The sequence below is a fragment of the Camelina sativa genome, chromosome 11 (assembly GCF_030686135.1).
Source record: "Camelina sativa cultivar CO46 ecotype springtype chromosome 11, ASM3068613v1".
NCBI classification, from domain to species: Eukaryota; Viridiplantae; Streptophyta; class Magnoliopsida; order Brassicales; family Brassicaceae; genus Camelina; species Camelina sativa.
Genome location: NC_141890.1, coordinates 2,334,311 through 2,361,713, shown reverse-complemented (window position 1 = coordinate 2,361,713; position 27,403 = coordinate 2,334,311). Strand labels below are relative to the sequence as shown.

The 27,403-nt window shown below is 33.8% G+C and overlaps 4 protein-coding genes and 1 long non-coding RNA gene across 27 annotated transcripts; 4 read left to right on the top strand and 1 right to left on the bottom strand.

Moving 5' to 3' along the window:
- Nucleotides 1-795: 795 nt before the first annotated feature.
- Nucleotides 796-1,787, top strand: LOC104721209 (uncharacterized). The gene has a single exon (XM_010439136.2). It carries the CDS (start codon nucleotides 819-821, stop codon nucleotides 1,566-1,568), a length of 750 nt encoding a protein of 249 aa, XP_010437438.1. The 5' UTR covers nucleotides 796-818; the 3' UTR covers nucleotides 1,569-1,787.
- A 7,082-nt stretch (nucleotides 1,788-8,869) lies between these two features.
- Nucleotides 8,870-9,739, top strand: LOC104727557 (uncharacterized). The gene has a single exon (XM_010446651.1). The coding sequence runs from the start codon at nucleotides 8,870-8,872 to the stop codon at nucleotides 9,737-9,739; it is 870 nt and encodes a 289-aa protein (XP_010444953.1).
- A 1,279-nt stretch (nucleotides 9,740-11,018) lies between these two features.
- On the top strand, nucleotides 11,019-17,610 carry LOC104721207 (uncharacterized). 23 transcript variants are annotated; one of them, XR_015572748.1, is made up of 29 exons: nucleotides 11,024-11,203; nucleotides 11,317-11,440; nucleotides 11,544-11,644; nucleotides 11,806-11,904; nucleotides 12,011-12,097; nucleotides 12,252-12,312; nucleotides 12,419-12,523; nucleotides 12,666-12,777; nucleotides 12,879-12,940; nucleotides 13,074-13,159; nucleotides 13,322-13,433; nucleotides 13,531-13,630; nucleotides 13,773-13,830; nucleotides 13,931-14,021; nucleotides 14,202-14,325; nucleotides 14,425-14,479; nucleotides 14,579-14,673; nucleotides 14,816-14,926; nucleotides 15,020-15,070; nucleotides 15,166-15,267; nucleotides 15,379-15,438; nucleotides 15,546-15,624; nucleotides 15,694-15,914; nucleotides 16,005-16,166; nucleotides 16,338-16,432; nucleotides 16,510-16,600; nucleotides 16,742-16,854; nucleotides 17,116-17,188; nucleotides 17,338-17,610. XR_015572748.1 is itself a non-coding variant. In XM_087475798.1 (29 exons), the coding sequence occupies exons 12-17, from the start codon at nucleotides 13,588-13,590 to the stop codon at nucleotides 14,623-14,625; spliced, it is 303 nt and encodes a 100-aa protein (XP_087331924.1). In that variant the 5' UTR covers nucleotides 11,024-11,203; nucleotides 11,317-11,440; nucleotides 11,544-11,644; nucleotides 11,806-11,904; nucleotides 12,011-12,097; nucleotides 12,252-12,312; nucleotides 12,415-12,523; nucleotides 12,666-12,777; nucleotides 12,879-12,940; nucleotides 13,074-13,159; nucleotides 13,322-13,433; nucleotides 13,531-13,587; the 3' UTR covers nucleotides 14,626-14,673; nucleotides 14,816-14,926; nucleotides 15,020-15,070; nucleotides 15,166-15,267; nucleotides 15,379-15,438; nucleotides 15,546-15,624; nucleotides 15,717-15,914; nucleotides 16,005-16,166; nucleotides 16,338-16,432; nucleotides 16,510-16,600; nucleotides 16,742-16,854; nucleotides 17,116-17,188; nucleotides 17,338-17,610. The 23 variants fall into 23 exon arrangements, 7 of the variants coding, with proteins under 7 accessions (XP_087331924.1, XP_087331927.1, XP_087331922.1 ...); XR_015572743.1 differs by having other exon boundaries at nucleotides 12,415-12,523; nucleotides 13,339-13,433; nucleotides 15,717-15,914; XR_015572751.1 differs by having other exon boundaries at nucleotides 12,415-12,523; nucleotides 14,585-14,673; nucleotides 15,717-15,914.
- Nucleotides 17,611-18,913: 1,303 nt separating this feature from the next.
- Nucleotides 18,914-20,405, top strand: LOC104721206 (uncharacterized). The gene has a single exon (XM_010439135.3). The coding sequence runs from the start codon at nucleotides 19,218-19,220 to the stop codon at nucleotides 20,193-20,195; it is 978 nt and encodes a 325-aa protein (XP_010437437.1). The 5' UTR covers nucleotides 18,914-19,217; the 3' UTR covers nucleotides 20,196-20,405.
- Nucleotides 20,406-26,681: 6,276 nt separating this feature from the next.
- Nucleotides 26,682-27,199, bottom strand: LOC147933554 (uncharacterized). The gene is made up of 2 exons (XR_015573015.1): nucleotides 27,071-27,199; nucleotides 26,682-26,955 (listed from the first exon to the last, which is right to left on the bottom strand). It is a non-coding gene; the product is annotated as an uncharacterized LOC147933554 (long non-coding RNA).
- Between the last annotated feature and the right edge of the window lie 204 nt (nucleotides 27,200-27,403).

Sequence of the window (27,403 nt, the reverse complement as noted above, 5' to 3'; positions counted from 1 at the left end):
AAACAAAAAGTATAACAATATATTAAATTACTCATAATATAATAAATCGCTATTTAAAAACCAAATTCACAAAATTATGTCTTATAATGACATTCAAGTCATGAGGTAGAATATACATTGCTGAAATAAATTCACGTACATAAACTAATACAATATATTAAAATTTTATTTTAAAATAGAAAATATACAAAATTTTGTATAAAATAAAATTTAACCAGTGTTATAGCACAAATAGTTATCTAGAATCATTAACAATATAAAACTTACAAAATAAGTGTCTTTTTTAAATCATCATATTCAACATATGATTTTATTATATAATATTTTATCTAAAAAAACTTTTAAAAATAATCATATAAATTTTATTTAAAAAAAATTACAATGTAAATAAAATGAATTTCAATCCGTACTTTAGAAAAAAAACTAGAAGTACGATACAAGCCAGACTTTAATTAATATATTAGAACAATTCACAACCAAAATTTAACGGAGAAAAATAAAGGGCTCTAAACCAAAAAAAATTTAAAAATCATGATACTATCACAAGAGCACGTGCGTGCCGGTTTAGTTAATTGATGATTTTATGGTTCTCAATTTTTTGGTACAGATCATCTGATGAAGATGGCAAGTAATATTCGTCCTTTATCTTCAGGGGGTATTTTTGTCAAAACGAGATTTGAATTTGAACCTACGGACGCAACCTTTGAAATAAAAGGCGCGAGAGAGATCTTAAAAATGTGTAACTGTGTAAACTGATAACTATATAAAGACCAACTTGATGTGTCTGAAAAATGTATTACTCTCAACAAGGCAAAATCATGAGTAATCCCGACGAGAGAAAACTGAATACTGAGGAAGAGGAACATGAAAGTTCCGACGACAGTGGCTATTTTAGTAGCGATGAAAAAGGAGAAATTCACGAACTTGTTCTGGCCTTGCTGGCATTGAGTGTCGCTGAAAGTTTTAATGTGGATGAAACCATCCGTAAAGAAGCCGCAGTTGCGGCAACACTTATTGTTGATGCCGCTAAAGAAGCCGCTGGGGAGAGGGATCAAACTGTGAGTGGTAAAGGTGGCTTTGATGCGGCTCCCAAAGATAGGATCAAAGTCGGAAGACCACGTGTCTTAGTGGAAGCTCTTGCCGGAGCGTCTGGATCTAAAGTCGTCGCTTCAACTATGGACAAAGAGCCAATTAAGAAGGCTAGAAAGAAAGGGTCGACGCAATTGACCAACCCTCCTCAAGGTCCTCCCACATGTAACATATGTGGGCTAGGTTTTGGTTCTTGGAAAGCAGTCTTTGGACACCTAAGTCTGCACAAAGATTGTGGCTATCAAGGTTTTCTTCCTCCACCAACATTTAATGCGGCTGAGGAAGGATTTGGTGGTACGGTTGCTGCTTCTTCCGGTGGTGGAGGGTCTGGTTCAGGCACCGGAGGGTTGGCGATTGATCTGAATGTTGTTCCTATGGAGCAGGACGAAGGAGGGAGTGCATCTGGTGTTACTCCAAAGTTTGATCTCAACAAGTCACCTCCACAGGAAGACGGAAAAGAGGATGATAAATCTAAGTGAAAAGCATTCTGAGACCTTGCTAAAACATTACAATTTCAATTTTCTTGTTTGTTTTCAATAATGTGCATGTGCGCATGCAAATAATCTTCCTTCGTAACATTGTTTTCATCTGTTTGTTTCTTTGAAGTACTCAATCTATGCTATTGTTGCTTCATAATTTATGTTACTTTCATTGAGACTGGAAAACTGGAATAAGATTTTACCGTTACAATGCATAAATCGTTGCAAATTCTTAAAAAAACCATTTGCCGTTTGTGTTTATTATTTTCAAATATCAATTTTAAAATATATAGTGCCATAAATTGTTGTTTGATTATAAATAGATAATTGCAAATAAGGACAAATGAATATGTCACCAACGCAAAAGTTAAAAAAAAAGAAATAAAATTGATTAACTAAGAGAAACTGGTTGAATATATTAAAGATTCCTACTGATGAAAGATTTTTCAATATTGTATAAAATAAACTGATCAAATAAAATATTATCTGATAAAATAAATACCAGTTCTTATTTCTTTCTGAGACGAATTGAAGTTGCTACACAAGTAACTGTTACTGTTTTGGCTTTACGAATGATTGATAATAAATGAAAATGTTTTTTAACCAATGAAACAATACCGTTAAAAAGTCCACTCCACGTTTATCAAAACAAAAAACAACAGTGAGCACTGGCGAGAAAAATCTTCTCGAAATCCGTGCGTTTCTTACACGTGTCGCAACGTGAGACGGTCATGCAGGAGGCAAATGCAAGGAATTATTTCCTTTTCCTATTATGTGGTATTATAATCATCCATTTTCTATGGAATAATGTTATTCCTTAATATATTTAATAAACAATTAAATTGATAACAAATGAGTTTTTCTTAATCAATTTCTATTTTGATGGACGGTTGAAATTAAATCTTAAAGAAATCTTAAAGAAATTTTTAAAGAGGAATTAAGTCCTCTTTCCGCCTATAAATATATGCCTTTAGTCTATTATAAAGGCATCCCAAATAAATTTCAAAAAGACAATACATAGAGAGTAAATTCATAGGCAATGAGAGAGAAACCTAATCACCTAACTAGAAGATCAGGACTTCAGGAAACTGTCCATCAAGAAATCTCTACAACAATGAATGGAGGAGGTACTCGGCTAACCCTCCTTTATAATTTTATCATATAATTAATCATGTTGCTTAAAAGATCTTAGGGTTCATGTAAATTACACTTACATATCGTATCAGAGCATGGTTATTAGCATATGATTAATTCATTAAATATGATAAAATTATAGATCTGAAAATTTTCGTGCATAATTTGGATTTTGGTATGATAAAATTATAGATATGAATGTATAAATTTATGTTTGAAAAATTCGTGCATAATTCGGGTTTCTCGAAAGTCCCTGCAAAATCTCGGCTTACATAACTCGGGTCTGTGAATTAAGGTTTTCTCAGATTAGAGAGTTTGTGCATAATTCGGGTACATGCGAATGAAAATTTTCGCAGATAAAAGTTTGTGCATAATTCGAGTATACGTGAATAAAAATTTTGCAAATAAAATTTTGTGCATAATTCGAGTCTCTGTAAATTAATTTTCTTACAGATAAATGTTCATACACAAACTGAACATCTCTGAATTAAGATTTATCAGAGAAAATAGTACATAATGAAATTTGTTTGTGCAAAACCCGGGTGTTTGTGAATTAGGATACATCATCACAAACATATATATATGTACATGATTAGGGCAAAATTCGTATTTATGTGAATTGTTTTTGCATATGAAAAGTTCAAATAGAATTCTTCTGTGCATAAATCGTGCAGTATCATTCTACAATAATTCGTACATAATTATTTTGTGCATAATTTGAGCAAAATTATTATGTGCAAAAACGATTTAAACATAACACTGTGAAGAAATCTGGTTTCTATAAAAATGCATAGTTAGAGTTTGGATATCACTACAGTGACCTTACCTTATAATGGTTTGCACATAGAAACTATTATGTTGATATATCTTTGATTAATTAGTTACCCACAGGTAGATTATAAACTTTAGATATAATCAATGAATAATGAGTTTTTTTGTATATGTGAAGATTAAGGATATCCACAGATAACTTAATCTAATTAATTTAATATATTACTCAATAACGTTTTTGTGAATATCATGATTTTATTGACATTATGTTGTTATCCCACAGGAGCATCATGATTTCTTTTCATGTTTATTCCATATTTAAAATTTTGTGTTGATTATGTTTTAAAAACCTAATAAAACTTGTTGTATCTCTAAAGAATAATTTTTCTGGATGTTTCAATCCTTTATGAACCAATTTCCCATAATGTAATGGAAAAATTGAGTCCATTTTAAGAATATTAGATGTGAATTTAGTAACTCATTACGAGAAACTAAATTTTATAACGAAATCTAGTATTGAGGATGAAAAGTTTCTCCACAAAAAACAACTTAAGTATAATGTTAACAATTATGATAACGTTTAGCAATATCAAATGTTTATTTTGATAGTTGTTTAAACTACGAATAAACTAAAAGTTATAGAAGAACAATTTGAAACTGCAAACAATCCCTTGTTGGGAAAACTTATGGCAAATCTCATAATTATGAAATATAGTGGTATAAATCTATATGCATGAAATTTGCATTGCAATGACTAACCTTTTAGATAAGTTGGATAATTTAGGAATAAGTGTGGATGATTAAATTTTGTCCAAATTATCCTAAATATACCACCTCCTCTTTATAGACCATTCCATATTTATTTCAACATCATTCATGAAACGTAGATGTTAAATGAATTGGTTAACAATTGTAACTAGAAGAGGTCATGCTTGATTATGAAGGTATTAAAGTTACCATTATACGGATGGAGCTGTACTTAAAGTTGGGTAAAGACATTAAGTCATGAAAGAGCACTACCCAAAATTATTGAACATAATCCAATTGATAAGAAGATGCTGGCAGAGAAAGATGACTTCTGCAGAACCTTGGAGAAAGCTATAGACTTTCATAAAGATTGCCTTAATTGTTTGAAAAGAAAGCTAATCATATAGATTTCGTAATAATTTTCAAACCTAATGTTTATGCTTCTTCTTAAATGTTAGTGGATTGATAATCGGTGCAATTATACATGTCTCAAGTGCTATGCAGAAATTTCTTATGACTAAGACAATCAACTTAAGTGAAACTACTTATAATGGAAACAGAGACAATATGCTAGTTGAAAATATTAACATTTTTTTGTCTCATTATGAATATTGGATTTTATCTGAAATTTATTTCAGGTATTTATGCTCCACATATATTTTCTATTATTCGGTTTCAGTAAGTAAACTTGATTGGCTTATTATTAACTCATTGAGATAGTTGTTTCATGTAATTCGGAACTCTAATGGAGTTAGTTCTGGAAAATCAGTTGATGGTCTTTAGGTTCGACTGATCAACGTTATGATTATGAAACACATCTCATCCTGCATGACAATAATGAAATTAAAAGCAAAACATGTTCTAAAGACTCATATTTCTTGTGGCATAAAAGGTTGGAACATATTTCCAGCAAAATGAATTAAAAGATTGGTAAAAGATGGAGTCATTCTGAATCTTAATTTTACCAACTATAAAGAGTATATAGATTGCATTATGGGTAAGCAAACTAAACACACTAAGAAAGAAGCCACAAGAAGTACACAGCTTATTCAAATCATACATACATATATTTGTGGACCTTTTGATGTTCCTTCTTTTGGAGGTGAAAAATATTTCATTACCTTTATTGATGATTATTCACGTTATTGTTATCTCTATCTATTGCATGGAAAAGTCTCAATACGTGGATGCTATACAAGTATTCATTACTGATGTAGAGAGACAATTAGATAGAATAGTGAAAATCATAACGTTAGATAGAGGTGAATTTTTGGTAGATATAATGAAACAAAACAACATTCTGGAAATTTGCCAAAATTCTCTAAAACGTAAGAATTGTTACTCTATACACAACGCCTGGTTCTCCATGTCAGAATAGTGTAGCTGAAAGACATAATTGTACTTATATGGGAATGGTTATATCCATGATGAGTCAGGGTTAATTATCTATATCCTTGTGGATGGACGCATTATGTACTGCAGTCTATGTTTTGAACAGAGTTCCTAGCGACGTAGTTCCAAAGACTCATTTGAACTGTAGATAGGCTGGAAATCTAGTCTTCAGCAAGAATTTATAATCCACATGGAAAGAAATTGGATTTCAAAACGATCAGTGGTCACTTTATTGGTTATCCTGAGAAGTCCAAAGGATATAGATTTTATTTCCCAGCCCATATTATAAGAACAGTGGAAACCGATAATGCTAGATTCTATAAAAATGGCGAGATTAGTGGGAGTGATAAAGTTCAAGATGTGTTCATTCAGAAAATTAGGACCGGGTTAAATTTCTTTGCCCTTATTTCTGAATATTACTCGAAATCATCCACTCCATGAAGAAAACATCGCTTATAATGATAATAAAGCACAATAGGAACAAGCATTAAGAAGATCTATCTTTACGAGGATATTTGCTATTTCTGATGATTATGTGCTTTATCAAGTAGAATCTGGAGAATTGAATATTAATTAAAGACTTAAAGATGTTAATTCTAATAAATGGATTGATGCCATGAAGGATGAAATAAACTTTTTTCGCTGAAAATGAAGTCTTTGATGTCGTTCAATTGGCCGAAGGACACAAACAGTCGGTAGTAAGTGGATCTTTAAGACCAAAACCGACTGTAATAACAAAATTGAACGATATAAAGTTAGACTTATAGCAAATGGTTTTAATCAGAAAGAAGGTATCAATTATAATGAGATTTTTTCCCTGTGTCAAGGAAAGATTCTCTTGGAGTTTTCATGGCGTTAGTAGCTCAATATGACATGAGTTACAACAGATGAATGTTAAAATTGGTTTTTAATGGAGACTTATTAGAGAAAGTCTATAAAAGTTAAACTGAAAGTTTCATAATCGGAACTTGTGAATCCATGGTCTGCAAACTAAAGAATTCAACTTATGAACTTATCTTGAGTCAATGGTATCTAAAATTTGATGAAACCATTACATAATTCGGTTTCAAAGAAAACATTATATTTTACCAAATATGTACCTCAAGATCAGTGGGAGTAAGTTCATATATCTGGTATTGTATGATATTTTATTGTCTAAAGTAATTTTAGTCCATTATTGAGACTAAGAGCTAGCCACTCGAGAACTTTTATACGAAATTTGTCAATGAGATTTCCTATGTGATGAAAATAAAGTTATCCATGATAGATCACTTGGAATTAAGATTTTCTCAGAAAACTTATATTGATAAAGTTCTTGAGAGAGTTAGCAAGATGAGGTGTTCTTCTAATATTGCTATTTGTAAATGAATGTTTTGAGATACCTAAAGTAAACAAGTGAATACATGTTCACAAACAGAAAATCAACACATCCACAGATGGTTGACGTTTCTAACTCAGATTTTGGTGGATATTTTGATTTTAAGATACTACATTTTCGGCTATGTGTATCTCATTAATAGAGATGTCATATTATTGAAAAGCCTACAGTTTAAGTTTCTTTATAAATCCACTTTAGAGAGTGAGTATGTGACATATAATGAGGTTTATATTAAGAAAGTATAATTACATAAATGTCTTTGAGTTTGAGACCTTGAGTATTGTTAACAAGTGTTTAACTCTTTATGTGACAATCAAAGATGTAATTTTCTTTTATACAAGTATGACATGATATGTGAAGGATCTAAGTATATGGATATTAAGATTGTATATGTCATTAAATTAAAGCAAGATGTCAAAAGAGAAATGTATGTCAATTAATAGATAGGCATTGAAGTTAAGGTTGCAGACTTAATTATGAAAGGAATACCTCCAATGACTTTTAACATGCATTCTAAAAGTATAAGTCTTGAGGAAAGTTCCTAATTACGTTGTCTGCTTATTATGACTAGCCTATATTTTGACATTTAATTGAGCTCTCTTATGACTTTTACATCTTTTATATTCTGTTCCCAATGTGCACACACATTAATTGTTGTTGGATCTATGATAACAGAATGAGTCTTTATTTCGAGACATTAAAGGGACCATTATGATAATTCCTACTTATGTTATGGTCTAGCTAATACGGTAGTCAATGTAGTAGTACTTGGAAGGGATCATGTTGCATAATGATATGCGGCCGCCATGACTCCCATTGATTACTTGATTAGCCAAGACACTTATGATGACCAAATGAAAGAAATTAAGTTATAACATATTATGTCGGCCTTATGATTCCTAAAAGAAAAAATTAATGGATTTACTAATAACCAAGTGGGAGACTGTAAGGAATTATTTCCTTTTCCTATTATGTGGTCTTATAGTCATCTGTTTCCTATGGAATAATGTTATTCCTTAATATATTTGGTAATCAATTAAATTGGTAATAAAGGAGTTTTTCCTAATCAATCTCTACTTTGATGGACGGTTGAGATTAAATCTTAAGGAAACCCTAAAGAGGAATTAGGTCCTCTCTCCGCCTATAAATATATGCCTTTAGTCCATCATAAATGCATCCCAAATAAATCTCAGAAAGACAACACATAGAGAGTAAGTTCATAGGCAAGGAGAGAGAAACCTAATCACCTAACTAGAAGATCAGGACTTCAGGAAACTGTCCATCAAAAAATTTCTACAACAATGAATGGAGGAGGTACTCTACTAATCCTTCTTTATAATTCTATCATGTAATTAATTATGTTGCTTAAAAGATTTAAGGGTTCATGTAAATTACACTTATAGCAATGTTATAGGTTTTGTGTGTTTTAGAAGAATATCTCTTTTTGTTTCTAAGGAATCGTAAGTAGCAAACTACATAAGTTGATAGGAGGAAGATCTGGATCTCATTGCCTACCAAGACGCTTTTACGAACCCGAAAGGTCAATTGATAATGTGGCGAAACCGGAGGCAACACAGACTATGACTCATCAGGCTTTTCTCTGTGGCCAAATAATTTGACCAATATAATAACTCCGACAGCTCAAGCGAGCCACAGATTTGCCAGTAATAATTGGACCAATCAAATTTAAAAGATCAATTATTGTTGACGTTTTGTTGGTTGATGACGTTGCAAAACCTTATGCTATATATATGCATGTGTAGGGCAAGTTGAATAAAGCACAACGATCAAAAGAGGAAATAAAACTTCAAAGCACAACGATCAAAAGAGGAAATAAAACTTCAAAGCACATACAAAAAAAAAAAACAAGACACAAAAGATGGCGAATATGATCACTAAGAAACAATTAAGATCCACAAGTTTACCTTCAAGATCGCATCCAAGCACGAGTGAGATTGAAGAAGCTCTTAATAAAATTAAAACAAGAAACACAACTACGGGTTCGTCCGAATCGATCTTGATGGGCTTGGCTGGTTTGGAGGAACTCTACAACTGCACGGAAGAGTTTCTGAAAATGGGTTCAACGCAACGGGTTATGTCCTCTGGTGGGTCGGAGTTCATGGAGGAAATGCTTGATGGTTCGTTGAGGCTGATACATATATGCAGCGTCTCGAGGGATCTTATGGCGGAGACTCACGGTCATGTTCGTGGTGTTCACTCATGTGTTAGACGCAAGAAAGTAGCCGGAGGAGGAGATCAACTAGTTGTCGCTGTCTCGGGCTATGTCGGATTCAGGAAGAACATGAGAAAAGAAGCTAAGAAGCTTCTCGGATCTTTGAAGAAAATCGATGGAGTGTCAGGTTCATGTGATAATGAGTACGAAGATGAACATCTTGTGGCGGTTATAGATGCGATGAGACGAGTGGTATCGGCAAGTGTAGTAGTGTTGAAGTCGTTCTTGGAACTCTTGTCCGGACGACAAAGTAACATAAAGAGCAAGTTGGCTTCGGTGCTAAAGAAGAAAAAAGATCATCACGAGGCCACCAAGAACGAGTTGGAGACATTGGATTCCGTAATTCGTGGAGATTCTTGCGGGCATGATGATCTACAAAAGAAGCTTGATGAGGTTGAGATGAGCGTTTGTGGGTTCGAGAAAAATCTAGAAGGATTGTTTCGAAGGTTGATAAGAACACGAGCCTCGCTTCTCAACATAATCTCTCACTACAAGAAGTTAATGTATGCAATGTAACCTTCGTGGCCATTCGATTTTAGAGAATTTGCCGGAGGAATGCATTATAGAAGCATATAAAAGATGTTGTAGACTGATATACATGTAAAGAAAATTGTGGAAATGTAGAATCAACATTGCAGTTTTATATCCATAAGTGTCACGAAAAAATCTAAGACTCATAATTTAAAATATGACCTAATTAGTTAGAAAATTTTCTAAACTCGAATCCATGATTGAAACTTATACGTTCATGTCTTGATTTATTATGTACAAAGGATAGGAGAGTTGACTTATCAATACTCTAAAAATTAACCACTGACGTAGAACGTGCATACAATTATCGCTGCTGAAATTTATGCATGCTAGTATTATAATATCGATCGAGCATGAATATACCCGAGATGCTGATTTTTATTTTATTTATTTATTTATTTTTGAATAAAATACTAAATTATATTCAAAAACAAAAATACGTTTTTACAACTAGTGAATCATTCTTTGAAAGTTCTAAAAACAGAGTTCAGAATAAAATTTAAAATTAATATCTAGTGTCTAGCCACTTGATCAGACCCGTATCGTAACGTCGATTTCCCATGAGACCAACAGCGAGGAGTTGATTTCTCATCTGTGTGTCAATGAGTTTAATGAGGTATGAAGCAGGCTGCGGGTGCTCACCATGTGTCCGCCTGTTTCTCTCATGGCAAATGGTGTAAATTGTCGTCTGCAGTACATAACAAGCTAGATAAGATGTAGTCCTATCCCGCCAGTGACTGCAAGCTGAGATTACTATCGAGTTCCAGGTGGTTGAGAATCGGGTCTTGTAGATATCCTTTGCAACGGCTTGCCAAATCCCCGAGCAGAAACTACAGGTGAAAAATAAATGATCACGTGTTTCTACGGCATTGTTGCAGAATATACAGTCGCCAAGATGCTGATATTAATTAGTAATCATATGTAGAAGTGAATATATATTTAAAACCGTATGTTCGAACTGTGATGTACTGAAGTCTACAAGTCTACGTCTTTTTATTATTGTTTTTTACAAGTCTGGCCGGATCAGAGTCTTTCACTTGTAGTCAAGCAATCCCGGTTTGGCAAACCGGCAAATTTTGTAAGGAACCGAGTAAAAAATAAAATCAACATTGACAACTTTCTACTTGGGCCTATATTGGGCTTGTATAATCTATGATGGGCTTTTATTAGCCTATAAAAGTGATTTACTATTAGTGTTATTTTGCATTAGGGTTAATTCCTTTTTTCCTTTTTTTACCTTACAACAAAGTTTTCGCCTCTTTTGTTTATAAATATCTGACGACTCAAACTCAGTATCTGGAGAACACAAAATTATAGGGATCACAGACTCTTCAATTCAGAGAGAGAGAGAGAGAGTGAGCGACGAGAAAGAAAGAGAGCGACGAGAGAGAGAGTTCGAATCTTCTAGTGGCGGCAGCGACATCATGAAGAACAAGTCAAGAAGAGGAGGTAATCGTTTCGTGTTCTTCTTCGATTTTGATTTTTTTCTTTTGCTTTTTAAAATTAGGGTTTCGTTTTTTAGTAATAATGAGTTGTGTGTTCGATTTCGTGTTCCCAACCAGGAGGACGATGATTTACTCAGATTTATTATGTTTGGAGGATGAAGATTCAGAACACCAAAATCGGTGTCGGTCCGGCGTGCTCTTACAGTAAAAACAACATCAAAACTGTTCGAATTCAAAAAAGGTAATATCTAGGTCTTTTTGTCTTATAGGTGGCGCTGTTCCTCTTGTTGTTATAGTTTCTTTTTATTGTTTCTTTCTAATTGTGTTGATTCTTGTCATTGCAGGGTAACAATGATTGTTAAAAACATAGCTCTACAGTTTTTGATGTATGTCCGAGTCTCATTCAGCAAAAATCAGAGAGTGATAGAGCCAAAACAAGTCAGAGGTATCTCTTTCTCAACCCTAGGAATCGATTTTGATTTGTCTCTCTCTACTATTACAAATGTGTGTGTGTGTGTGTGTGTGTGTGTGAGAATGTTTTGCTTTTGAAACAAGCGCTCTGTTTTTGTCTATTAATCAATTGCTTTGTTGTTTCTTTTGAGGTAGGTGTGTGTTAATGTGTTCCAACCCTGACTACGTTGACTCAGATTTTTTTTCAAGGACGGTACCAAGTATATTCAGACCTAAACCGGTTGCCGGAGGAAGGTAACATATAGATAAATCTTTCTTCCCTTGTCCGCTTCCGTAAAAGTGAGTCGAATTTTCTTTTTAATTAATGTGTTTGTTTATTACTTTCGTTTTGGTTTAACAGGTGTGCGCGTGCTTGTTCGTGTTCCAACTCTCATCTGAGTGTTTTGCCTTTACTCAGGCACGTCGTTCCATTACTCACAAGCACTTAGTACGTTTCAGTAGTCCCCATCCATAAGTGAGACTGATAATTTTTGGTTTTATAATCCCTGAAGTTTTTTCCTTTTCTTTATTTTCTTCTGTTTCAAGTTTTGTGTATCTCCCTTAACCAATACTTTTGTTTTTTTTTTGTTTTGAACAACAAGATGCTAATGAAGTGTGAGGGATTATGACCTTAACCATGGAACACTCCTCTTCTTACTCTCTGTAAATGATCTCAAATTCCTCTATGTTTTTCGTTTCTTTTTCCTGTTTCAGGTTCATCCTTGACTACCCAATCACCTTTTTTTTTTCTTTTTTGTTGAAAAGCAAGGTGCTACTGAAGTTGGAACTCGACAAGGCACCAGAATTCAAAGCAGCACCCTTTGAACAAAAAAGTTACTTGTCATTGCCTCATCCCAACAATTCCCTTCCACAGGTTGAAACTCTCTGATTCCTTAACTCCTCTCTTATCTTTATTTGGCGTGTGAATGTTTTTGCTTTTGAAATAAGAGTCTAGCTTTCGTTTGTATATGGTGATCTTCATTAATGTTGTTGTTTGTTTCTTTTGGCTGAAACAGGTGTGTGTGTGTGTCCCCGTGTTCCAACCAGGATGATGATTTTGTTTTTGAACAACAAGGTGCTACTCAAGTGTTAGGGATTAGGACCATGGAATACCCCTCTTATTGCTCTGTAAGTAATCTCAGATTCCTATATGCTTTTCTTTTCTTTGTCCTGTTTCAACTTCATCCTTTACCACCCAATGATCCTTTTTATTTTTATTGAACATCAAGGTGATACAGAAGCGGAACTCGACAAGGCACCAGAATCCAACGCATAAACTTTGAACAAAAAGGTACTTGTCATTGCCTTATCCCAACAATTCCCTTGCACATGTAATAAACTCTCTGATTTCTTAACTCTTCTCTTTATTTGGCGTGTGAATGTTCTTTCTTTCTTTCTAATTGTGTTGATTCTTATCACTGCAGGGAAATGATGATTGTTAATAACGTAGTTACAGTTTGATGTATGTCCGATTCTGATTCAGCAAATTCAAAGCCAAAATAAGCCAGAGGTATCTTTCTAAACCGTATATATGTATCGATTTTGATTTTTCTTTCTTTCTACTATTACAGTTACAGAGGTGGTGTGTGTGAATGTTTTGCTTTTGGAATTAGAGTTCTGTTTTGTGTTAATGGGATCTTAGTTAATCAATTGGTTTGTTGTTCCTTTTGAGGTGGTGAAACGAAACAGGTGTGTTCCAACCACGAGGACGTTGACTCAGATTTTTTCAAGGACAATACGAAGTATTTTCAGACCAAAAACAGTTGCCGGTGGGCGTTCTTAAAGTAACAACATCCAACTGATTTTTAAAGGTATATATAAGTGAGTCGGATTTTCTTTTTAATGGGTTTGTTTGTTTCTTTTGGGTTTAACATATGATAGAGATACATGTATGGTGGTTCACTTCCTTCCCATTAATGTTAACGTTGATGCTGAATTATGGACTCAAACGATGGCATTGAATTCCTCTTCTTATTGCTCTGTAAGTCATCTCAAAAAATTTACTCTTCTTTATCTTCTTCTGTTACAACCTTATCTCTATCCTCTAACCAATACTCTTTTTTTTTTTCCTTTTTTTTTTGTCAACTTTTTTTTTTCCTTTTTATTTTTTTGTCAACGACAAGGTGCTACTGAAGTGTTAGGGATTATGACCCAGACCATGGAACACCCTCTTATTCCTCTGTAAGAAATCTCAAATTCTTATCTGCTTTTCTTTTCTTTGTCTTGTTTCAAGTTCATCCTTGACTACACAATGATCCTTTTCTTTTATTGTTGATCTGAGGTTGGAACTCGACAAGGCACCAGAATTCAAAGCAGCACCCTTTGAACAAAACGGTACTTGTCATTGCCTCATGCCAACAATCCCTTTTTAGGTAATAAACTCTCTGATTCCTTAACTCTTCTCGTATCTTTATTTGGCGTTTGAATATTTTATACTTTTGAAATAAGAATCTAGCTTTTGTTTGTATATCGTGATCTTAAATAATGGGGTTGTTTGTTTTTTTTTTGGACTAAATAGCTGTGCGTTTGTTTGTTTCTTTTTGCTGAAACAGGTGTGTGTGTGTGTGTGTGTGTGTGTGTTCGTGTTCCAACCAGGATGATGATTTTGTTTGTGAACAACAAGGTACTACTGAAGTGTTAAAGATTATGACCATGGAACACCCCTCTTCTTGCTCTGTAAGTGATCTCAAATTCCTCTATATGTTTTTCTTTTCTTTTTCCTGTTTCAAGTTCATCCTTACCCATTGATCTTTTTTTTCTTTGTTGAACAAAAAGAAAAAGGTACTTGTCATGGCCCCAGAATTCAAAGCTACACCCCTCTTCTTGCTCTGTAAGTGATCTCAAATTCCTCTATATGTTTTTCTTTTCTTTTTCCTGTTTCAAGTTCATCCTTACCCATTGATCTTTTTTTTCTTTGTTGAACAAAAAGAAAAAGGTACTTGTCATGGCCCCAGAATTCAAAGCACCAATATTTGAACAAAGAGGTACTTGTCATGGCCTCATCCCAACAATTCCCTTCCACAGGTTTAAACTCTCTGATTCCTTAACTCTTCTGTTATCTTTATTTGGCCTGTTAATGTTTTTGTTTTTGAAATAAGAGTTTAGCTTTTCTTTGTATATGGTGCTCTTAAATAATGGGTTTGTTTGGTTCTTTTGGGTGAAACAGGTGTGTGTTCGTGTGTTCCAGCCAGATTATTTGGAGGATGACGTAGATTCAGACCAAAAATGGTCGCAGGTGGTCGTTCTTACAGTGACAACATCAAACTGATTTTTTAAGGTAATATAGGTCTTTCTTCCCTTGTCCGCTTCCATAAAACTGACTCGAATTTGCTTTGTAATGGGTTTGTTTGTTTCTTTTGGGTGAATCAAGCGTGTGCGTGTGCATGGTCCAACTCTCATTTGAAGTTTTGCCTTTACTCTGGCAAGTAGTTTCATTACGCGCAAGCACTCAATACGTTTGCTTCAGTAGTCACCATCCATAAGTGAGACTGAGACTTTTTGGTTTTGTTGTTGCAGCTTCTCTAGATGATGAAGATATATGGAGGTTCACTTTCTTTCCATTGATGTTAAGGACGATGCTGACTTATGGACCCAAACGATGGAAAATATTATTGCTCTGTAAGTCATCTCAAAGTTGTATTCTTTTCTGTATTTTCTTCTGTTTCAAGTTTATCTCTATCCTTTAACCAATACTCCTTTCTTTTTTCTTTTTCTTTTTTGAACAACAAGGTGCTAGTGAAGTGTTAGGTATTATGACCAAAGACCATGGAATACCCCTCTTCTTGCTCTGTAAGTAATCTCAAATTCCTCTCAGATTTTCTTTTCTTTTCTTTGTCCTATTTCGAGTTCATCCTTGTCTACCCAATGATTCTTTTTTTTTTTGGTTGAACAACAAGGTGCTACTGAAGTGAAACTCGACAAGGCACCAGAATTGTCTCAAGCCAAAGGCCGCAGTAATCATAAAAATGTATAAAGGTAGTTGACATTCTTAATAACCACTAGTCCACTATGGTCTCACGTTCTTCTTATTATAATATTTTTTAGTGTGTTGATTTCTTTCACTACAGGGAAATGAGTGTTAAATACTTAGCTAGCTCTAGCAATATGATTCATCAAAATCAAAGCCATCACAAGGAAAAAGCTAAATAATGGAAAATTATGACATGTGAGCCAATTATTGTTTCAAAATCAGCAAGGACTTCACCCCATAGCACCAGCTTTTACCTGCACCACAAAGAAGTTTCCAACATCTGCCATAATTCAAGGTAAATACCCTTCATCACTTAAGAACAGACTCATAGCTTGATGGATCTGTTTTATTAGTGTACAAAGATCTCATTTTCTTATTGTTGCAGGGGCTTCATCTTCAAACAATTGCATTGACTAATAATAATGCAGAGACATTTTCAATAGCAGCTTCAACGGAAGTTTCTCAAGTGGAGAATCAAAATGTAGAACTCTGTGATTACTTTGAGGATTATGAAAGTTTAGACTACCTGGTATTTTATACTTTTGAGGTAAGATTTACAAAGTTTAGATTTATCACATTTTCGTTCGTGATCAAGTCTAGGTTTAAGATTGGATATATGTAAAACAACATCAAATTGCTCGATTCAAAGGTAAATTAGGTCTTTGTCTTGTCTCTTGTTATAATTTTTCTTCTAATGTGTTGATTCTTATCACTGCAGGGACAGAGTGTTACATGCTACAGTTTGATCCGAGTCCGAGAGAGACAGAGAGAGAGAGAGAGAGAGAGAGATGGAGAGAGCAAACAGACTTGAAGGTATCGTTTCTTTATTTTCTTCTGTTAGAAGTTTATCTCTATCCTTTAACCAATACTCCCTTATTCTTTTTTTGAAGTTGGAACTCCACAAGGCACCATAATTCAACGCATAGCCTTTGAACAAAAAGGTACTTGTCATTGCCTCATGCCAAAAATTCCCTTCCACAGGTAAACTCTCTGATTCCTTAACTCTTCTCCTATCTTTATTTGGCGTGTGAATGTTTTTTACTTTTGAGATAAGAGTTTTGCTTTTGTTTGTATATGGTGATCTTAAAAAACGGGTTTGTTTGTTTCCTTTGGGTGAAACAGGTGCGTGTTCGTGTGTTCCAAAACCTTTTTTTTTGGAGGATGAAGTAGATTCAGACGAAAAACGGTTGCCGGCGGGCGTTCTTACAGTAACAACATCATACTGATTTTTAGAGGTAAGATTTACGAAGTTTAGATTTATCATATTTTCTTTCATGATCGAGTCTAGGTTTAAAAATTGGATTTATGTTTGATTTTGGGACCTGTTTCCAAGATTTCTTGCACATTTACGTATATGTGTGTGTTTGGACGTTAAGTAGACAAGGCACCAGAATCGTCTCAAGCCAAACAAAGTAATCAGAAAAGTATATAAAGGTAGTTGACATTCACTTTCCTCTTGTTACAATATTTTAATGTGTTGATTCTTTTCACTGCAGGGAAACGAGTGTTAATGACGTAGCACTGCATAATCAAATGCAAAAGTTTATGACCAAATCTTCTTCTTGCTCTGTAAGTAATCACAGAGTCCTGTTTTTTCAAAATTAAGAATTGCGTAGACTGTGTAGTAATCTCTCAATGCAAGAAATTTCATCTTTCATCTGTGATTTATTGGAGTTATATTGATTTGAGGTTTGATAAAATATTAAATTGGTTTTAAGGAATGAATCAAAAGAGCGATAAAAAAAAGTATGGGAGGAGCAGTAGAAAACAGAAGTATGGGATGCTCGTTGGGTTTGGCAACGTGTCTATGATACAATCATACAACGGCTATATTTTGACATTGTCAATTTTTTTACATGGCGTCGTGAGTTAGCCTTGAGAGTGACTTAGATGTTTACATGACCGAAGATATTGTTGACTTCACACGTGAGAGGGATTAACGACGTAAAATTACACAATTCATAAATAAGATCATTTTAAAATTCATAAAATTAACAACAAGTCATAAATAAGATCATTTACAACAATTCTTACATAAAATTAACGACGCAACCATACCAAACACTTATTTTTAATCTTGAGGACATACGCAATGGCAGGCTGTAGCAAAGCATAATGGTTTGCATCCTGGCCTACAAAAACTTGTCATAAGTCGCTTAATAACTGGTAGGGAAGCTTCCTGTTGCAACAAGTGTCGAGAAGTTTCTTCAAGTAAGAGACGTTTCGTCTCAACAATCTCAACTGTTACGGATATTATTACTACAACACAAAAGAAAACATATTCTTTAATACATTAGTAACACAATATAATTCTTTAATACCATATTATATTAAAAAAAAGTTGAATTTACCAATAAAAGCTAAAAAGATGATGAAAGCAGCTTTTGATGAAGATTTTCCCATAGTCATGTAAGTTTGTTTTGTTTTTTTTTTCTTTTTCTTTGGATAAGCTTGTAAAACTAGAAAGAGTTGATGAAGAAGATGACAATATCTGAAATAATGTATAACGTTTATATAGAATAGAGAAAGTGTACTAATTTAGTAAAACTAAATATGAAAGATTCTGCGTCAACGATATTTATGAACAAGATAAGAATAGAAAAATATGTTTTGAAAGATGAATAGTTTGTTACCAACAAAAAAAAAAAAAAAAAAAAAAAGATAAGAATAGAATCTCTTAAATATGGTAGATAAATATGGGACTCAAAAAAATATGACTATACACAAAATAAGTTTGACTCAGTAAAAACCCACGACTAAAATCCAGCCTATTACAGCCCAAGCCCATTTAGAATCAATGAATCACACATGTCAATCAACAAATTAATTTACTCACTTCCGCAAAAATTTGCATTTTAAAATCTGGTAACAGAATCACTCATTCAAAAGTGCTTTGACTGATGCCTGACGGTATAATCAAAATTTTCATATATTATTTTAGTCCTTAAAGCGAAAAGATCACAAACCTGATTTTATACTTTCCTAAATTCATGGTAACATAATTGCTGACGTGTGACGGTGTTATTTAAGGGAGGTATCGTCTCTTGCATCTAGGACCACATCATCCGTGCATTACACATACTATATCATATATCTCATGGAGTATCTTTTATACTTAAAAAACAATGTAACAAAATCTTCCAAAGATCTTGAATTGAATTCAACGAGGTACCCACACATTAAAAAAATAGTGCATTGCATTTGTAACCTCCAAAAGAAACAAAATCCAACGAGACTAGAAAAAATTATAATGTTAAAGAATTGTAAATGGGCGGTGGCTTTGGTGCATGAAAAGTGGTGTGAAAAAGGTTTCGGTTTTAGTAACCGAAACCGAAACATCGAACTTCGACAACGATTTAACTCAATATTCAAACGACATAGCATTTATTGAGCCTTACGTGTTCTGTTCTACCTTAGTGAAATTACCCACACTCTCTTCACATGGTCTTCACGTCTTAGCTAAGCTAGGGTCCTACTCATTGACATTTATGTACATTTATGTCGTTATGTGTATCTTTTTTATATAAACCCTAGAGTGAAAGAACCGAACAGAGCACAACTCGACTCGAATAACCCATTTTCATCATCATTACCTGAGATGTATATGTCCTCATTGTCTCCGAGGCTCCACAAAGCATACAAATCTAGATGTGTTAGTTTACCAGTCAGGTCTCATCCTAGTCTTAGGAGGATTCAAGAAGTGGTCTCCAAGATTAGAGCTTTGGGGTCGTCTTCGTTGGACTCGAGGACGATGGTCCGTGACGGTCTCTCTGGTCTCACCGACCTTTACAGATGTTTAAGTGAAGATCTCTTCAAATCTTCTTCTGAAACTCAGCAAGCTCTTCTTAATGGTGGTGGTTTGATGGATGAGCTTCTTGAAGCGTCTCTGAAGTACTTAGAGGTTTGCGGAGGAGCTAAGGACGCGGCGTCGAAAATCAAGAAGAGTGTTGTTGAGCTTCAGTCGGCTTTAAGAAGGAGCAAGAAAGGAGGTGAGTTTAGCCTTGAGAGTGACGTGGATGCTTACATGGCGTCGAGGAAAGAGATCAAGAAGGAGCTCAAGAAGTATATGGTAATGTCGAAAGAGACAGACGCGTCTTTGGAGAGTGTTTGGTGCGATGGTGATGACCAAGAGACGAGTGCTTTAGTTAGAGTGATGCAAGAGACGAGTGTGATGACTTGTTTTGTGTTACGCTCGGTCTTCTCGTTCTTGTCGTCGCCTAAAGGGTTAACGACTAAGAATCATCATCACCACAAAGGTTGGGGGATTGTTATGAAGCTTGTGAAGAAAGGTATAGATCATCATCACCAGGAGAAGAGAGATCTTGAGAAGGGCTTTTCTTGTCTCGAGCTTGAAGCGATGGAATCTGAGCTGGGGAAGCTCGTTGTCATGACAACGAAGGAAGATCAGGAAGAAGTGAAAAGAGTTAGCGAAGAAGTATGTGAGAAGATTCAATGCGCATTGGTTAGATCCGAAGGTGTAGAGGCAGCCATGGAAGAGCTTGAAGAGGGACTTGAAGGATTGTTCAAGGTAATGATACAAGCTAGAGTCTCTCTTCTTAACATACTCTCCACTTAATTCAAAATGGATCGGATTCGAATTTCTTGGTATGGATTCCGAAATAAATTACTTGCTCTAGACCGGGTTTATTGGTTTTAAAATCTTGGTTTGGGGTTTTTTTTTTTTCACTTGTATGTTGAGAGAGTTTAAACATGCGTCCATATTTTAGAGGATGTGTGTTTGTTCTAAGTTTGTAACTCCGTTCAGGTGTGAACCATCTCTTGTAAATTTTTGTACTATACTATAATTAAAATATCTATAGTTCTACCGCTTACAAACAAAAAATATGGATGCAGAATCACTAAATTTAATTATTAAAATAGGATAATTTATTATTATTATTATGATTATTATTATTTCGTAAAAATGAAATATTACAGCCGAAGCCCATTATTGAATCAATGAATCACACATATGTAATAAAAATAAATCAACAAGCCACGGTGCTATTGAAACTTTTCACTGCTTTGGATGCTCGTTGGATTTGGCAACGTGTCTATGATACAACGGCTATATTTTGACATCGTCACAGTTTGACCCGAGTCAATGAATGAGGCTTAACGGTCCGCTGAAATTAGTACAGTAACGCTCGCTAAGCCTCCTTCTTCTACATCTCTTTTATTTTATTCTTTCTTTTGTGTCAAGGGTGAGAAAAAAATGACGGCGGCTGGAGTAGCCTCTGCGCAGACTAAAGAAGCTCATGAAGTATAGTCTTTCTCTCTAAATGGCAGAGCGTCGAAATAATAACTAATTAAATTTCACTCACGCTTCTTGTAGATGACATATTATTATGATTTATGAGGACTTTTGTCTCTTCAATTGTTTTTATTGTTTTCATTTGTATTGATAAATATTTGAATTTCTCGAACCAATGAAAATAAAATCCAATGGCTAAATATGAGAGTGAAGCTGAACATAAGATGGCGATACATCCAAGAACATATTTTTATTAGTTTGATTTCACAATTCTCACATAAAATTAACGAATCAACCATACCAAACACTTATTTTTGACCTGGAGGACATACGCAATGGCAGGCTGTAGCAAAGCATAATGGTTTGCAATCTGGCGTACAAAAACTAGCGATAAGTGGCTTAATAACTGGTAGTGAAGCTTCGTGTTGCAATAAGTGTAGAGAAGTTTTTTCAAGTAAGAGACGTTTTGCCTCAACGATCTCAACTGTTACGGATATCATCACTACAACACAAAAAAGTGTATAATAAAACATTAGTAACACAATTTGAATTCTTTAATACCATATTATATAAAATATTGAATTTACCAGTAAAAGCTAAAAAGATGATGAAAGCAGCCTTCGATGAAAATTTTCCCATAGTTACGAAAATCTATTTTTCTTTCGATAACGTTTAGAACTAGAAAGAGTTGGTGAAGATAACAGTTTCTGTTGTATTTTGGAGTTGGACAATGTATTATGACCTTTTTATACGAGAAAGTGTGATATTTTAGTAAAATAATATCAAAGATTTTGTGCCAGTGAGGTTTTGGATTAGATAAGATAGAATCTACCAATATGGTAGATAATCAAATTGTCAACTCTTTCTACTTATTACCTAAGATTTATCTTAACATGATGAGACCATCAAGATATATTCAAATGGTTTCAATAAATAGAAGCCCATGAACAAAATCCAGCTTATTACAGCCCAAGCCCATTATATAATCAATGCATCACAAATATGTCGATCAACAAGCCATGGTGCTATGAAAATGAAACTTTTCACTGCTAAGGATGCTTTGCTTGGGATGCTCGTTGGGTTTGGCAACGTGTCTATTATACAACGGCTATATTTTAACATCGTCATTGTTTTACATGGCGTCGTGATTTTGGCCTTGATAGTGACGTAGATGTTTACATGGCGTCGAGGAAAGATATCAAGAAGGAGACCCAGAAATATATGAAAATGTCGAAAGAGAGACAGACGCGTCTTTGGAGAGTGTTTGGTGTAAGGGTGATGATCAAGAGACGAATGCTTTGGTTACAGTGATGCAAGAGATGAGTGTAATGACATTTTTTTGTGTTACGCTCTGTGTCTTCTCCTGCTAGTCGTCGCCGAAAGGTTTAAAGAAAGAATCATCATCACCACAAGAGACGAGAGTGATGACTTGTTTTGTGTTACGCTCTGTCTTCTCCTGCTAAAGTCTATCTTCTTAACATCCTCTGACTCCGTGTAATTCAAAACGGATCAGATTCGAAAATAATTTTTTTTGCTCTTGACCAGGTCGATTGGTTTTCAAATCTTGGTTTGGTTTCTCTTTTTTCAGAGAGTTTAAACATGCGTCCATGTTTTAAAGGATGTGTGTTTGTTGACTTGTTGTATAAGTTTGTAACTCATTCAGGTGCGAACATCTCTTGTATAAAGTTTATGCACTTATTATAATTATATGAGAATAGTACTAGCTAGACTATAAATATCTATAATTTTACTGCCTAAAACGATAAATGTGAAGAGATATATATGAATGCAGAATGCCAGAATCACTAGTTTACTTAAAATAGGATAATTAGTTAATTACTGATAATTAGTATTATTATTTCGTAAAAAGCAATTTACATATGGCAAAGTTGCAATAATAATTAATTAAATAATTGTCACCAATTTTTGCGGATATATTAACTATTTACACTATGAGGACTTTTGGCTGTTTAATTAGTAATTTATTGTTCCATATTGTAATAAAAAATTATTAAATAAATAATTCATTTTTTCGAATAGAAGAAAATGAAATCCATCGGCTAAATATGGGAGTAAAGCCTACGGTGGCGGTACTTCCAAGAACGTATTTTTCTTAGTTTGATTCACACAATTCTCACTTTAAACTTTAAGTAGACAACAATATCAAACTGAAACACTATTTTGTTTTTAATTCAGTTGCGATTACCATGTATACTTTTGAGACATGGATCACATTATTCACATACGCAGTAGCAGCCTGTACCAAAACATAATTCTTTGCATGGTGGCGTACAACGTTCAAACCTACCAAGTGGCTTAACCGTCAGTGAAAAAGCTTCATGATGCAATAAGTCTAGAAGAGTTTCTTCAAGTAAGAGACGTTTCGCCTCAACGATCTCAACTGTTACGGATATCATCACTATAACACAAAAAAGTGTATAATAAACATTAGGAACACAATATAATTCTTTAATACCATATTATATGAAAACATTGAATTTACCAATAAAAGCTAAAAAGATGATGAAAGCAGCCTTCGATGAAGATTTTCCCATCGTCATGTCAATCTGTTTTGTTTTTTATTATTATTTTTCTTTTGATAAGCTTGTAGAACTAGAAAGAGTTGGTGACGAAGATAAGAATATTTGATACAATGCTAACGTTTATATAGGATAGAGATTAGATATTAATACTGTCAAAGATTTTTTGGTAATGATATGGTTGAATAAAATCAGATAAAATCTCCTAATATGGTGGTTAGATAATAAGTTTGACTCAAAAATATTTGACTCAAACTAGTATCCAGCCTGTTATGGAATCAATGAATCACACATGTGAATCAACAAACCACGGTGCTATTGAAACTTTTTTCACTGCTTAGGGATGCTTTTGCTTGGGATGCTCGTTGGGTTTGGAACCGTGTCTATGATACAACGGCTATATTTTGATCGTCAATTTTTTTACATGGCGTCGTGAGTTTAGCCTTGAGAGTGACGTAGATGTTTACATGGCGTCGAGGAAAGATATCAAGAAGGAGATCCAGAAGTATATGATAATGTTGAAAGAGAGACAGACGCGTCTTTTGGAGAGTGTTTGGTGTGATGGTGATGATCAAGAGACGAATGCTTTGGTTAGAGTGATGCAAGAGACGAGTGTGTAACGACTTGTTTTGTGTTACGCTATGTGTCTTCTCCTGCGCTAGTCGTCGCCGAAGGTTTAAAGACAGAATCATCATCATCACCACAAGGGGTGCAGGGGATTGTTGATTCAAGGACGAGAGTGTAATGACTTGTTTTGTGTTACGCTCTGTCTTGTCCTGCTAGAGTCTCTCTTCTTAACATCCTCTTCGTATTATTCAAAAAACGGATCAGATTCGAAAATAAATTATTTGCTCTTGACCAGGTCGATTGGTTTTCAAATCTTGGTTTGGTTTTTTTTTTTTTTTTTTTAAGAGAGAGTTTAGACATGCGTCCATGTTTTAGAGGATGTGTGTTTGTTGCATCAGTTTGTAACTCGTTCAGGTGCGAACATCTCTTGTATAAAGTTTATGCACTTATTATTATTATGAGAAAAGGACTAGACTATAATTTTACTGCCTAAAACGAGAAATGTGAAGATATATATATATGAATGCAGAATCACTAAATTTTAATGTTTAAAATAGTTACTGCCTAAAACGAGAAATGTGAAGATATATACATATGAATGCAGAATCACTAATTTTAATGTTTAAAATAGGATATTATTATTTCGTAAAAAGCAATTTACATATGGCAGAGTTGCATTAATAATTAATTAAACTATTAACTATTTACTATGAGGACTTTTGCATGTTTCATTAGTATATTATTGTTTCATATATATATATTTTTAAAAAATAGTAGATAAATCTTTCATTTTTTCGAACCGAAGAAAATGAAATCCAGAGGCTAAACGTGTATTTTTCGTAGTTTGATTGACACAATTCTCAAATTAAAACGTATTTTTCTTAGTTTGATTCACACAATTCTAAAATAAAAATTTAAGTAGACAACAATACCAAACAGAAACAGTATTTTATTTTTAATTCAGTTGCGATTACAATGTATACTTTTGAGATCTGGATCACATTATTCACATACGCAGTAGCAGCCTGTACCAAAACATAATTCTTTGCATGGTGGCGTACAACGTTCAAACCTACCCAGTGGCTTAACCGTCAGTGAAGAAGCTTCATGATGCAATAAGTCTAGAGGAGTTTCTTCAAGTAAGAGACGTTTCGTCTCAGCGATCTCAACTGTTACGGATATCATCACTACAACACAAAAAAAAGTATAATAAAACATATATTAGTAACACATTATTATTCTTTAATACAATATTATATAAAAACATTGAATTTACCAATAAAAGCTAATAGGATGATGAAAGCAGCCTTGGATGAAGATTTTCCCATCGTCATGTCAATATGTTTTGTATGTTCTTTTTCTTCCGGTAAGCTTGTAGAACTAGAAAGAGTTGGTGAAGAAGATGACAATATCTGAAACAATGTTAATTAACGTTATATAGGATCGAGAAAGTGTGCTATTTTAGTAAAATTAATACTATCAATGATTTTTGGTAATGAAATGTTTGAATAAGATAAGATAAAATCTCCTAATATGTGGTTAGATAATAAGTTTAACTCAAAAATATTTGACTCACCCTAGAATCCAGCCTGTTAGGGAATTAATGAATCACACATGTGAATCAACAAGCCACGGTGCTATTGAAACTTTTTTTTCACTGCTTAGGGATGCTTTTGCTTGGGATGCTCGTTGGGTTTGGCAACGTGTCTATGATACAACGGCTATATTTTGACATCGTCAATTTTTTTACATGGCGTCGTGAGTCAGCCTTGAGAGTGACGTAGATGTTTACATGGCGAGGAAAGATATCAAGAAGGAGATCCAGAAGTATATGATAATGTTGAAAGAGAGACAGGCGCGTCTTTTGGAGAGTGTTTGGTGTGATGGTGATGATCAAGAGACGAATGCTTGGTTAGAGTGATGCAAGAGACGAGTGTGTAATGACTTGTTTTGTGTTACGCTATGTGTCTTCTCCTGCGCTAGTCGTCGCCGAAGGTTTAAAGACAGAATCATCATCATCACCACAAGGGTTGCAGGGGATTGTTAATTCAAGAGACGAGAGTTTAATGATGACTTGTTTTGTGTTACACTCTGTCTTGTCCTGCTAGAGTCTCTCTTCTTAACATCCTCTCCGTATAATTCAAAAACGGATCAGATTCGAAAATAAATTATTTGCTCTTGAGTCTTGACCAGGTCGACTGTTTTTTTTTTTTTTGAGAGAGTTTAGACATTCGTCCATGTTTTAGAGGATGTGTGTTTGTTGTATAAGTTTTGTAACTCGTTCAGGTGCGAACATCTCTTGTATAAAGTTTATGCACTTATTATAATTATGAGAAAAGGACTAGATTATAAATATCTATAATTTTACTGCCTAAAACGAGAAATGTGAAGAAATATATTTGAATGCAGAATCACTAGTTTTAATGTTTAATATAGGATAATTACTGATTATTAGTATTATTTCGTAAAAAGCAATTTACATATGGCATAGTTGCAATAATAATTAATTAAACAAATGTCACCATTTTTTGTGGATATATTAACTATTTACTATGAGGACTTTTGCATGTTCAATTAGTATATTATTGTTTCATATTTTTTTTTTTTAAAATAGTAGACAAATCTTTCATTTGTTTTCGAACCGAAGAAAATGAAATCCAAAGGCTAAAGGTACGTATTTTTCTTAGTTTGATTCACACAATTCTCAAATAAAAGCGTATTTTTCTTAATTTTATTGACACAATTCTCAAATAAATAAAAATTTAAGTATACAACCATACCAAACAATATTTTATTTTTAATTCAGTTGCGATTACTATGTACATCGTTTACTTTGAGCCCTAGATCATATTATTCACATACGCAGTTGCAGCCTGTACCAAAACATAATTCTTTGCATGGTGGCGTACAACGTTCAAACCTACCAAGTAAGAGACGTTTCGCCTCAACGATCTCAACATTTAGGGATATCATCACTACAACACAAAAACAAAGTGTATAATAAAACATTAGTAACACAATATAATTGTTGACAAAAAAAAACACAATATAATTCTTTAATACCATATTATAAAAAAAATTTGAATTTACCGATAAAAGCTAAAAGGATGATGAAAGCAGCCTTTGATAAATATTTTCCCATCGTCATGTAAATCTGTTTTGTTTTTTTTTGGATAAGCTTGTAGAATTATAAAAGAGTTGGTGAAGAAGATGACAATATATGAAACAATGTATAATGTTTATATAGAATAGAGAAAGTGTGCTAATTTAGTAAAATTAAATATGAAAGATTCTGCATCAACGATATTTATGAACAAGATAAAAATAGAAAAATAATTTTTAAAAGATGAATAGTTTTGTTACCAAAAAAAAAGAAAAAAAAAGATAAGAATAGAATCTCTTAAATATATGGTAGATAATAAG

Excerpts from the sequence above, each read along its gene's own strand:
- LOC104721206 (XM_010439135.3), top strand. The coding sequence starts at position 19,218 with ATGTATATGTCCTCATTGTCTCCGAGGCTCCACAAAGCATACAAATCT.
- LOC104721209 (XM_010439136.2), top strand. The coding sequence starts at position 819 with ATGAGTAATCCCGACGAGAGAAAACTGAATACTGAGGAAGAGGAACAT.
- LOC104727557 (XM_010446651.1), top strand. The coding sequence starts at position 8,870 with ATGGCGAATATGATCACTAAGAAACAATTAAGATCCACAAGTTTACCT.
- LOC104721207 (XM_087475796.1), top strand. The coding sequence starts at position 13,588 with ATGGACTCAAACGATGGCATTGAATTCCTCTTCTTATTGCTCT. Across the intron at positions 13,984-14,272 it reads AGCACCCTTTGAACAAAACG|GTACTACTGAAGTGTTAAAG; the intron begins GTACTTGTCATT and ends GTGAACAACAAG. Across the intron at positions 14,674-14,815 it reads CCAACAATTCCCTTCCACAG|GTGTGTGTTCGTGTGTTCCA; the intron begins GTTTAAACTCTC and ends TGGGTGAAACAG.